Source organism: Empidonax traillii, unplaced genomic scaffold (genome assembly GCF_003031625.1).
Source record: "Empidonax traillii isolate 1590-97213 ecotype Southwest subspecies unplaced genomic scaffold, ASM303162v1 scaffold959:size240107, whole genome shotgun sequence".
NCBI classification, from domain to species: domain Eukaryota; kingdom Metazoa; phylum Chordata; class Aves; order Passeriformes; family Tyrannidae; genus Empidonax; species Empidonax traillii.
In genome coordinates this window covers 118,249-131,153 of record NW_020956152.1, presented here as the reverse complement: position 1 = coordinate 131,153, position 12,905 = coordinate 118,249, and the positions used below count along the sequence as shown (strand labels likewise).

General features: G+C 40.5%; 1 protein-coding gene across 1 annotated transcript in view; it reads left to right on the top strand.

Moving 5' to 3' along the window:
• CPA6 (carboxypeptidase A6) overlaps window positions 1-12,905 on the top strand; it is an 80,260-nt gene that overhangs the window by 29,839 nt on the left and 37,516 nt on the right. The window contains exon 2 of the mRNA XM_027903435.1: window positions 6,261-6,336. Within this exon, the coding sequence (XP_027759236.1) occupies window positions 6,261-6,336 (76 nt within the window). The remainder of the gene's footprint in view (window positions 1-6,260; window positions 6,337-12,905) is intronic.

Here is a 12,905-nt window from a genome sequence, read left to right as displayed (position 1 = left end):
AGAAGTCTTATGTGGGCCTCTAACACTGAACCATTCCCCCGCTCAGCTTTCTACTCTTGTTATCTAAATTCTGTAACAAAGCTCTTTCAAACGTGGCATTCCTTCTTTGATTTCACTGAGGTCAAGAGCAGATCTGCTGCCCAGAGTCCTGAGATACTTAATTTGGAAATAGTTGCTGCAGTTGCCTGAGAACATGCATGCAGCTTAGAATGAACTGAAGTGGCTTTAAAGTTCAGAAAAGCGTATGAGCTTCTGTGTGGAGTTTCAGCATGATGGGAGCTGCAAGCACGTGCAGCTTGTGGCCTAAACTAGATGTGGCCTAGCAAGGATGTGGACTAGACTCTGGCCTGAGGTTAAGCTAAGTGATCAGGATGTGGATAAACTATGGGATATGACATGAGAAATTACTGGATATGACAATGTGAGAAGCTGACAAGGAATTCAGATAGCACTGTGAAGGACAACTGAATCTTGCAGGAGGTAAAGGAGGGGGTATTTGAGAAATGGTTGAATTCCACAGGTAGTTGAAAAGGGAATACTGAGGACATTTTGTGGGCAACAATATCTAGGCAACCCTGTCAGTAATACCATATGAACTTGAGATTACCTAGAAATACCCATTCTGGGTACAGATGCGACAAAGCTGAGACCAATTGAGGAAAAGTAATTAGGGCTGAGTTGTTTATTTGAGAGATGGAGGAACCAAGGTGCAAGTGTGGGGAACAAGAAAAGGGGTAAGGTATTTGGAGCAAATGTAATCAGGTCTGTTCAGGGACACTGGCTGAGGAGTGATTGTTTGCTACTTCCTAATCAGGACATTAAACCAAGCTTGTCTGGCCACACCATACAAGTTCAACATGCCTCTGCAATCTAGATGAAGAGGGAGGATAGGGGGAAGCTTTATTGTTTGGGTGGAGGAGCACCCAGATAGACAGATGAACATCCTGGTACTGTCAGGCCCATGCCAAGCCTGACAACATCACCGTCTACTCATTTCTTCCTTACAAAGCACAGACCAGCTCACTGGAGAAATACATGAGCCATGGGAATAAAGAAGTAGATGGGCCTATAGCAGGAGCTCCTTTAAATAATTAGTTACCAGAATGATGATGATTCTTTCTGTAAAAGTAGCAGTGCTTCATATAATATGTCATTGGAAGGATTGTGTCCAAGCTAAAGGATCATCAGCTGCTTCATGTAAACATGTAATTACAATACGTTTCTTAGTTAGGGAATTTGAACAAGTATGCATGATGTTTCACTTAAGCAGATTACTGCAGCCTCTCCCTGGGTATTGAGTTAGCTCAGTATCTCCTTGTCATCCATTTTCCTAATTTGGTCTGTTTGTTTGTCTTAAGTGTGTATTGGTCTTGCTCTTTATTTTCTTTTTTTTTTTTTTTGCCCTGAATCACTGCCTCCTTACTCTCTTTTATTTGCACACAAAGGATGACACTTTGTGAGGCAATGACATTACCATACACGGCTGGGATTTTTTTTCTGAGACAGAAGCATGCACTGAAGCAAGTGATTCCCACTTGCTGTGTTTAAGCTAGATGGCCCTATAGCCAAAGCTTCTGAGAAACTGGAGGCCAACTTTGCTTGGAAAAGCATTATTCCTTAGTTGGAATGAAAACTGGAATATTTGCAGACATTCGCCTTTCTGTATCATCTGTTTCTGGGAAGAAGCTGTTTAAAGGAAGAGTGCTAGTAATGCAGCATTGCTTAAGTCCATAAGGTTTCCTACTCGGGTAAAGAAACTCTTTTGCACCTGAGAAAATCTATGAAAATCAGATATCCCATGCCTGGGAATTAGCAGGCAACTTGCATAAAAGTTCAGCTTTCCAAGAAATCATCTGTGCTATACTGATAAATATAATGCAGTAACATATTTTGCCTCCTCAGCATTTCTGCCTAAATTACCCAAGCATATCTTTTTCATTAGAAATTATAGATTGGCTAGCTCTTCCTAATACTGGGAATGGCATCAGTTTTCCAGCCTTAATAACTAAAAGGCAGAAAATATAAGCATTGCTATCTAGACAATACAAATGGTGTTCTCTTCTGGTTGGATCAGCATCTGCTGTAATACAGAAAACCATAATGAAGGGCTCAGGAAGTTCTGTAAAGTTCTCTTTCCAGATGTCCCCATCAGGTCTTTGGAAGAAGCCCAGCCATATTTAAGTAACTTGATTTTGTAACAGGACTGAGTCCCTGTTAAAACTCTTCATCCCAGTAATGAAGAGAGGGAAAAACATTAACATTTTAATATTTTGACTAGCAGAATTTAGTGGAGAAAAAGTAATGAAGCTATTGATCTTTCATTGCAAGTGATATCTTATGGCATATTGGGAGCTGACAAGAGGCTCTCATACTGTAGCCCTTTTCAGATGTGTTGTTCAGCCTTACTGAACCACTTAAGTGCAGCAACTAAGGCATCTTGTTCTCAAGAACTATAATCCCTCCTCTACCATTAGGAGTGAATGCCTATAAGTGGGGATTTATTTTCTTTACTAGTTTTTCTATAGGTATTTGATTTATAGCATATCATTCCTTAAACTGTGTTTAAAATACTTGTAAAGCCTTTGTAAACATAATTTTATTGAATTCCATGGGAGAGCAGAGATCTGATTAAGGTTCCCATTAGTCAGGAAAATAAAACAATAAGAAGGATTTTCCTGAAGGAAATGAGGAATTTACATAAATGCAGTTCATGCCATGTGACTTAGCAGGGAAGTTTCATGAGAGCTACTAATTCCGTCAGTAAAGAAGTTATAGATGTGCTGCAGAATGATTTCATTGAATCCATCTGGTCTGTTCATAGATGAGTAAAACTGTGAAGTAAATGGAAAAGAAGTAAAGGAAAAAGCCAAAGGAATAAACCAATGAGTTTTAGTCCCCATTGGCACCGGGGAGTATCACCCTTCCTAAAGCCATGTAACATATTCTGTGTTTCAAAAGCAGCTGTGTCATTTTTCATGCTGTTCCTGAAAATATAAGAGGGTAATGAAGGGGAAAAAAATGACATTGCATGTCAGTGCTGGTCAACAGCTGGTCACCCATATTGCTCAGACATAAGGCTGTCCCTGGGGACACCAGCCGTCTGGCTTCTACTCTTTGCTCACTACTCTCAGTTAGTCAGTTCATTTACTAAAGCTTGTGTTTTGCTCTTGGCAAAGGCTTCAACTGTGTTTACACAAAATTCTAAAGATCTCACTAAATCCTAGCTTTAAATTCTATTAGCCTAGTTGCTAGGAGTAGATTGAAAGTTTGTCATGGTGGATGTAAATTTCTATATTAATTTCTACAAAATATATCCCATCTTGCTGTTTGTTTAGAAATTTTTAAAAACAGCCTTTAAAAAAAAAAAAAAGATTTAGAGACATTATGGTTAGGAAAATAACCTTAGCTGCATAAATCAGCAGATTGCTGACATATGTCTGCAGGCAACACAACTTTCCCTAGATGTATATGTGCTCAATTGCTTCTTTTTCCTCAACATCTCAACATGAAGGATGGCGGGGGACCTCACCAGGGGGTAGTCCTTATTGTTTGGGGTACAGCTGCCATGTATCAGCCACATTAGTCCATGATCTGGTAGATTTTGTTGTTGGCTTTTAAATAGTTCTTGCATTTCTACCCTAAGTTCAATGGGTATTGCACAGAGTTTAAGATAATTATTTTATTTCTTTAATGTAAAATGTAACTAGGAAGGCTGTAAGGCCAAAAAATAACCCTAGGACTATGTTCTTTGATTGATAGATATCAGTAGTAAAATCAGATTTGATACCTGCTTTTTTGAAGAATGTGCAATGCTTATCCACTGTTGAGCCAGCCTACAGAAGTGGATGTTAGCAGAGAGTTCTCAGGAATTCGGTTTACTCCTGCAACTTGCCTGCACAGAAATTGGAAGTGCCTTGTAATGGTTTAACCATCTTTTAATAAAATACTAACACTCCCAGGTATGCTAAACTGCTTGCTTGAGCTCTTTAGCAGCAGACCCAGACACATCTTGAGGCATTTCCCAACAATGTGTCAAGTGATCAGCGTGTCACAACACCAGTATTTTCCTCTTTTTTCAGGCAGGTTTTTCATCACATTGGAAATGATAGAGTTGCTGAGCTAATCCAAGACAGTTTAGAGTGATGTGTACCTAAGTGATATCCATTCCTTTGAAATTCCATTACAGCTGCATAACACATGCTTAGCTACTCATTTCATTAAAATCTGGTTTTTATATGTTGATTGCACCAATCCTTCCAGAAATGTTCAATGAATCTTTATTAGTTACTTTGACTTCACATGTCCTGGGCAATCATTATTTCTTTTTGCTCATTTCCTTCTTAACAGCAATTTAATACTCTGGAAGAAGTGAGTAATGGGAAAGAATATTACTGTTGTATGTATGATAAATTAAAAGCATCTATTTTCCTTGGAAAGATGTAGCAGTTATAGTATTCTAAAAGGCTTATGCCTTTGTGTGTAAGTTCCTATACAGGAGGTTAAACTTGTCTCAGAAGCACAGTAATATCCCCTGAATTTTTATAGCTGCCAAATTATAATAAGAGTGCTTTCAGAAATCTTTCTTAGGCATAAACCATTTGTCAGGTAAGGTCAACAGCAGCCAAGGAGAATGGACTGAGGTCTACATCCCTGGGTACATCAGTGTTATTGCAACAATAACCTGGAGTCTAACTGGTCCAAAAACTTCAAGGCCATGAAGGAGATGGGAGGCTTGGGACTTGTCTGCAGGGAAAACTCAGAAGGGATGAGAACCAAAACTGGAGAGCTGAGACAAAAAGGAGGATCAGAAGCTAACAAAGGGGAGCAGATGTTGGCTGTAGAGAAAAGACTAAAGATGAATGGGGTTGAGGAGAAATGATTTCCAGATAGTGCAGAAACTGCAGTACACCAAAGACAAGACCTGGTACCTGCTTGCTGAGAACAGCAGCATCTTGGGACCCTCCCTAATACAGTGAGGCCAGCAGCAGTAAACTCACCAGTGGTCTTTCTAGTTGGCCAGATATCTTCTCAGCAGACTCAGAAGCTTCAGTGAAATAGGAGAGCTCATGTTTAAGGGACCATGTCTCAATGTCGAGGGAAACTCTACTGTATAAAATTCCCAGATAATGCAGAAGCTGTACATAATTTATTTTAAAGGTATTCTGGCTAGTGGATAGAACTGTAGAAATAAAGATATGCATGACCTCCGAGGTCTCTTGAAAGAGGATTATCAAAAGTACAAATTAAAATCTTCAAAATGTAGGAAAGTTCCAGAATTAGTGTTGGCCAGGTCAGCCTTCTTGTGTATGGCTGATGTCTTAGTTACAGGATCAACTGCTATATTTTCTGTGGTCTCCAGCCTCCCATAGTTCATGGCATAGATGATGGTCATTGAATGGTCATTCACTTTCCTGTTTCCTCTTTGCCAAAGATCATAGAACCACTGAATGGTTTGGGTGGGAAGTGGCCTTAAAAGTCATCTATTTCCAGTGCCCCTGCCACAGGCAGGAACACCCTCCACTAGAACAGGTTGCTCAGAGCCTCATCCAACCTGGCCTCAAACACTTCCAGGAATAGGGCATCCTCAGATGCTCTGGGCAACCAGTTCTAGTGCTCCTCACAGTAAAGAATTTCCTCCTAATATCTTATCTAAACCTACCCTATTTCAGTTTCTGCTAAAGAAACTGAACAAAACCAGCTGCTATTACCTGGAATCTTCTAAGCATGTATGAGCAGCTATTTACTTCACAAAATTTGTGCAAGCTTTAATGGATAAAGCAAAAGGCATGCTGCGATATGAAGATCGACTCTTTTCTAAAATTGTCCCCTCTTCAATGCATAAGAACACTGGACTTTTCACAGCCCATTAAAGATTTACACGTGAAAAAGCAATGTATCTTACCTAATCTCTTCCTCAGAAACAGATTAATTGCTTTGAAAAAAAAAAAATAGTAGTTTTGATCTGAGGCAGATACTCAGTATGGAAGATGTCAGCTTAAATGGTTTAGCCTAGAAGGAAGGAACAAAGCATTTACATAGAAATGGAGGGTCAAGCTGACACTTATCTATGAAGAGCAAATCATGTCTATGGAAGTGCATAATCCAAGGTGCCAAGTTTAGAAGCAGAGTTCCAATTCACCTGACATTTTGCAGATGCTGAAAAAGAGCACAATTATTGTAGCTATCTGATCCTATTTACCATCACACTGTGCTGCTGCTAAGAGCCTTAAAGTATCAATTCCATGTTCTGTTATTGGCAGTGATAAAGTCATACGAGTTGTTCCTGAGAGCGAGAGGGAAACGCAGATCCTGAGGGCTGCATTCAACAGGCTTAAGGTGAGTGTGATTATTTTCATCCTCTTTTTCTGATCTTCTTGAAGACTGAGTCTTCAACTGACTTGCCTTTCACTTGGCACTTCAAGTTGTTTTATAATCTGGAAAGCAGCCTTTGCCCATTAAATTCCTAATTTCCCAATAAAATAGCATAAGAATTAGATTCATCATGCCTGACAATTTAAACAAGAAACACTTATTGCCCTAAAGTAATATATAATATAGGAGCCACACTCCAAATTTGCTTTCTTCTCTCTTCCATTTCTTTCTAGCATACATAGTTGCATGCTTCATTATCTGCCTGATGGTGTTATTTAAAACACTGAGTTAATTCAAGTTGTGAACACACACAGGAATATGGAAGAGGAAGTGGCTTCAATTTGGGAATCTCTCTGGCAGAATAATTTTCTATAGGCAGTGGAGAGAGTGTCTACAAGACTCACTAACAAACCAAAATCTTTCTTCCCTGGCCTTTTCCTGCAGATACAAATGTAAAGTAATGGTCCCACTGTAGCAGTGCAGCATAGGAGCACTCTGCAGCATGCTGCTTTGCTGGCACAGCTAGAGAAGGCAGAGGCAGTCCTTCCACAGCAGCATGGCTCACTATCTTAGAGAATGGGGGAGCACCTGCAAGCCAGGTCTGTGGCCCCTAAGGCAATGTGGAAAGGACTGCACCATGCACATGCGCTGCCCCCAGGCACGGGGAAAAGGGCTGAGCCTTGTTAATAGTTGCCAAAACACAGCCTAACCAGAGCAGAACAAGGGAAGTAACAACTTGATCACTATGTTGAGTTTGTTCCAGGAGTTGCACGTGTCCCAGGCTCTGTCTCTTCCCCTGTGTTAGCTCATGCTTTGCTTGACCCCAGCAGGCAACAGCTGGCTTCTCCCTGTACCTGTGAAGATAAAGGAGTTTGATGGGCAACCTTATAGGCACCACAGGCACAAGTAAAGTCATTTGGCACAGAAACTCAAGCCTTCTTTTGCGTCTGGCTGGCATAGACAAAGGAACATATTGGTAACTTTGTCGGTCCTGTGACGTACAGTTTTGGGTCACAGCAGAACACCAGTTGTACCAAAGTGTTTGGAGCATGTGCAAAACCTTTGGGCTGCTCACTGCCTTCAGTTCCAGCAAACTGTTAGGCAGTCTGTGGTGTATCTCTGTCTCTGTTGCTGAAATCTCACGTAAATGGTTATGTTCTCAATGAGGAAAAAAAGAAGGTGCACATAATTTCCTAGTCCAGTAGCTAACATCTGGGATACACATAAATCAAATCTCTGTCCACATACCAAATAAACCAAAATGAAGATGTTATAAGAGCTCTTACACCCTCCTGAAAAGCATTCCGTCTTTCAGTTATGACAAAGCTTTCTTGCTACCTTTTTTTTAAGAGGGAGGGTAGAGCTACCTTAGGTATCTCAGCCCAGGAGAAGGTTTACTGCTGCAAATACTCCTGCAGTCAAGACACTGACACCTTACTAGCTGTAAGTAGGAAAACTGAGGCTGTCTTCTTCACATCTGCATTTCTTAACACTATGTTCAATTCGTTCCCCACTCAAGATGCTATCTTTTGTAAATCCCATTCTCAAGACCCCAAACTGTGCACATGTTGCGTGAAAACTTTCAATGTTCAGCAGAGGTAGTGTCGTGATACCTTGTATTACTGCACTTGGCACTGTAATGTCCACCTTTTCTAAAGAATATTGTCTTATATTTGTTTCTACACTTATTAAGGGCCTGACCCTTACCTGTAAATGTTATTGTAACACCCCAAAAAGGATAATTGTTTTACTCCCAATTAGGAAAAAAAAAATCTAACCATAAACCCAAGAAATACATGTGGAAGCTGGTTTTTGCAGTAATTTCTTCCCCCTAAATGCCGGAACATAAAGAGGGAGCACATGTGTTTTTTCCTTTTTCCTCATATTGCAAACCCTGCGAAGCAAAAGGGTTACTCACCTTCCTGCAACTGTTTCTCATTACAGAGCTCCCTTAGGCTCCCAGAAAGAGATTCCTTCACCCAATTCCATCAAAGTGGGAGCAGTAGGAACTTGAATAAATAATTACATGCTATAACTCCGACGGCAGGATAGTAAAATTTTGGCAAACTGCATTGGAATCTGACTAGTTAATTAGAAAGTGATTGATTCTGTTGAGGCACTAAGATGAGGAGGTAGAAGGGAAGACTCAGTAAAAGAGAGAACATAGTGACACCTGGTTGCATAAACATAGGCTGAGTTTGGCTGCATGTCAGATCTTAGGGCTCTTCCATCTGCAGCTGCTTCACTGCCCATCTGCATGGAGTCAGACAGAAAGGGACACCTGAGTGGCTAACAAGTAATGGATATGTTTAATAGGACTTATCATCTTCCCCCCCCAAAAAAAAAATCTCAGGTTATTCCTTCATGAAGTGGATCAACAATGACATTCCTCAGAGGTGCCAAGTCCTTACAATAGTAGCAGAAGTCCATAGTGGCTGCAAGTCATCAGCTCCTCAGAAGAACCATGTATTTAGAGTTGTGCAATTTTTAACTCTCCAAGTCAAGTCTCCTCTGTCCTTCTCCTGCCCCTAGACTTCCAGAGCTGAAAATTCAAAAGTAAGACAGTAAGACTACGAGTCTTTAAACACAATGCTAATTATGTGCTCAGGAGAAAATAGAAGATAGTGCACCAAAAAAAAGCCCAATAGTGCAAAATAAGCTACAAGCAAAACTCAGATAGAGTCCTGTTGCTGTCTTAGCACAGTACGCCTGACAGACAATAGGGATATGAACAGGAGTGTCATCAGAGATATATAAATTGCTATAATTGCAAGGACTGCCCCTCAGATCTTTTCATTTTTGAGCCAGAAAATCAGCATTGGTTTAAGGCACATCTCCTTTGAATCCATTCTGGTTTGAGCAAGTAAATTAATATCAACCTATTATATTACTCACATGTTCTACTCCTCAAGGGAAAAATAAAGATGGAACCAGGATCCTTTCAAGACATGGGATCCTTCTGTTGTGTTACTCAGTGTTGAGCAAATTTCAGTTTTCAGTCTGAGTTGTGATATAGCCTGATAGCATTCTCCATTGACAGTATTATAAGAACAAGAAAAGTCAGTGAAAATAAAAGAAACATTACTTTTGTTCATGAAATGAGAAGGGCACCTGCACTTGGGTTTCAATTCAGGCCTGTTTCTCTACTCAGGCAAGTTTGTCTACTAGGGCTGAGGTATATTTCAAAAGTACCAAAAGTTACACTCTCTAGTGAAGTCAGAATTAGTCCTCATTAGCCAACCCAAAAAAACCTTAGGAATTTGGGGAGCCCAGTTCACCCCCAGAGTGAACCATGCACAACTTAAATATTCAGAATAAATTCCCAGGATGGTGCAAACACTGAGTAGATTCTGTACAGATGGATTGTATTCTTGTTGCAGGATTTCCTTGTATACAACAAAACATCTGTTCTGATGAGGGAAAGGGCTTTCCAGGTTTTGTCCTCACTGTGTCTGGCGGAGGGAGCTTTACTATGATGTTCTGTGTTCATTTCAGCCATTTTCTTCTGCCTTTAAATTTACATTTGCAAGGCAGAGTGACTTAGCCTTTCCCTTTGGCCTACCTTTCATAATCCAAAGAATTAAATGGAAATCTCCTCTCCCCTCAGTTCAAATGAGCATATCCTTCTGAAGGGCTTTATCACAAAGAAGTTTGAGAAAATTATCCTGGTCATCCTATTACAAAGCAATGAATTTTGGTGTCAGGCAGAAAATAAAGCAAATGTAAAGATACCCTTTCTTATTGCCCGCTGATTTGGACAAAGGGAAACCAATCATGAGGAAAATAAACAGGCACTGGAAAGAACAACAGTGTATCTTTTCCCTCGTTTTATCTGCCAGTTTATTAATGACTGCCCTTACTAATGATTTTTCCTAAGTAGATTTTGTCATTTACAGTCTGCTCTAGCTGTTTGCTTTCGGAAAGAAACACCAAACCAGTGGGGAAAGAAGTGGTGAGAGGTCTGCCTTTTGCCACACTGAAGCCAATGCTGTAGAGGTCAGCAAGCTGCAAGGTCCGTCCCTTTTGGGAAGGGTATCCAACCTAAAGGGAATGCTTTCCTGAATGTGCATTTACAGAAACTTACACTGAGACATCCTTGAAGGATCACCTTCTGTATGTCTTGATGTATAAGAAGTATCTTAGAATATGCCCACAGTGATCAGCTTTGGCAGCAGTGGCAGTCTAGATAGAGTATAAGCAAGAAAATTCATCTAAGAGGTTGAGTGACTACTCAGGGGTGTTTTATTTCTGAGGAAACCTCTTCATCTCAAACAAGACTGCTCTTCTACCAATACTTAAGCTGCAAGGTTAACTCACACACTTTTACATGAGGTGTAATCCCTCGGGACTTTTTAAACTTAGCATCTGGAGCTCCTTAGGAGGGATATTTGCCCCTTCTTTTTTTCAAGGAAAGAAAAAAGAATCCATATAATTCTTAGTGCAGTATACCCCTGAAATCTGCTTGAAGTGTACAGGCTCTGCTACAGTATGAATGCCATTGCCTGTACTGAGGGAATAATGGATAATGAATGTTTCATTCCACACATTTAACTTTTTTTTTTTATGAATTGCCCAAAGGCAAATCACATTAGTCATAATCACTTGCTGAGTAATTTCCACAAATTAGTTTTAGTCTGTAGCTCCATTGCCTACAGTGCTTTGTTATTAATCATTATTATAAATTGATTCCTTCATTGGCTGGTTCTGTTAACTTTTAGGTGACTGAATATTGGTTTTTTTCCCTGGTGGGGTAAACATAGCATGTAGACTTTTACTACCAGTAAAAATAGCCAGCTCTACAGATTAAAATTTGTCAGCTGTTAGTTCTGTGAAATAACTTGAACTTGCATGTGTTCAACCAATAAACTCATCCACAGTAAAGAAGCTATAAAGAAGCCTAAATACGCTGAGTCTGATCAGCTGTATCCCAGCCCCAAAGCAGCAGGAGGTGGCTCTGGCCCTGATCCCTCATGTCTCAGCCAGGCCAAGCAGAGTCCCCTGCACTGCCACCACCAGCCTCACACTCTAGGACCACAGTGCCACCACCTCTCCAGAGCAAGTTCTCAGAAAGCTCCTGTGCATCATGCACTGCTTGTATGCAACTCTTCCTTAGGGCAACATGTGGCTGATGTTGTAAAAAATGTGGCAGGTGGGGAACAGAGTCACATTCTCTTTCAAGGCAGGAGATGGCAGTTTCTACTTTTCACTGACAGAGGTAGTAGCAGCTGGGAGATGCCATCAGTAGGCATACATACTCTTGTCTCCAGCATGTTCCTACATCATTCCTTTCCGTTTCTCTGGGGAGGAAAAACGAGACCCTGGTTCCTGCTTCCCACCAGCAGCATCACCCCACATCCTTGAACACCTTTAGTACAGTCCCTGTGCCAAAGGCTGCTGAGGTAAATATGATGGTGAGTATGACAGGGATAAATGACTGTGGAGCTCCTCCACTGACATTCATGTAAGATGATGAGTATATTGCATAGCAGTCTTGAGGAACATTTTTGTATTATTGTAATGAATTAAATGCAGCAAATTCTTTTGTAATTCACTTGCAAACTCATGGATTTATTTATTTTTCTAGCTATAGAGCACTGCCCCAATTTTTTGATTGGCTGCTGCTGTAATGCCATCACAGGCATCAATCTCAAATTGTAGATTTTCTCTTGCAGTCCTTTGCTCTCATAAATACTTTATCTTTTTATGGATATGCGAGAAATCTTTGATCCTGACCAGAAATATCTTTTTGTTTAAGACCAGAAATATCTTTTTGCAGGTTCACAGTTCCACACTAATAATTTTCAAATTATTACAGTAATCAACAAATGAAAGAGAAATATTTGGGATGGTAATACCACAGTGACCTGAGTATTCCTACCTGCTCTCTGTCTCCCAGGACTCCTTTTGTCCATCTGTTGTCACTCTGCCTTGTACGCCTCTCCAATGACTGGCTATTTCCCCCTGCTCTTTCTTGTTTAGAAGACAATTTGAGGAGCCTGTTGCTGATTTATGCACCCTTTCATGGGTTTAATTCTGTTGGACCTGACTGACAGAAACAAATGTCACATTCCCAAGCGCTTTGCAAAAAACAGCAATTTACTTGAGTCCTCAGACCCAGCAGATTCTGATTATCTGCCCTGGAATTTTCCTTTGTAAGCATTATTTTTGAAGCAGCACTTCATTTGAGCCTTGACTGATAACTTCTACTCCATCCATGATCTACAAGCACTTTTTATCACTTAACGCCTGACTGGGATCGGGACTGTTTGTATAGGTAGCAAAGAACCTACTGCTCTGTGAACATTCCTGGCATAATAGAGTTAGACCACTCATTCTTCAGTAGTTTTAACAAAAGAAATTCCTGAGCACAGCCAGGCACTTCTTCAGCTCTGGGAGGAGCCAGCCTAGCAGGCCTTGAAGCCTTGTTTGTTTTCTAGTCCTTACAGCAGCTGCTTATCCATTGTAATCCCTGAATTGATCCTGTCATTGCAGTTCAGAGAATCAGAAAAAATGTCTCATGGGGGAAAAGGATC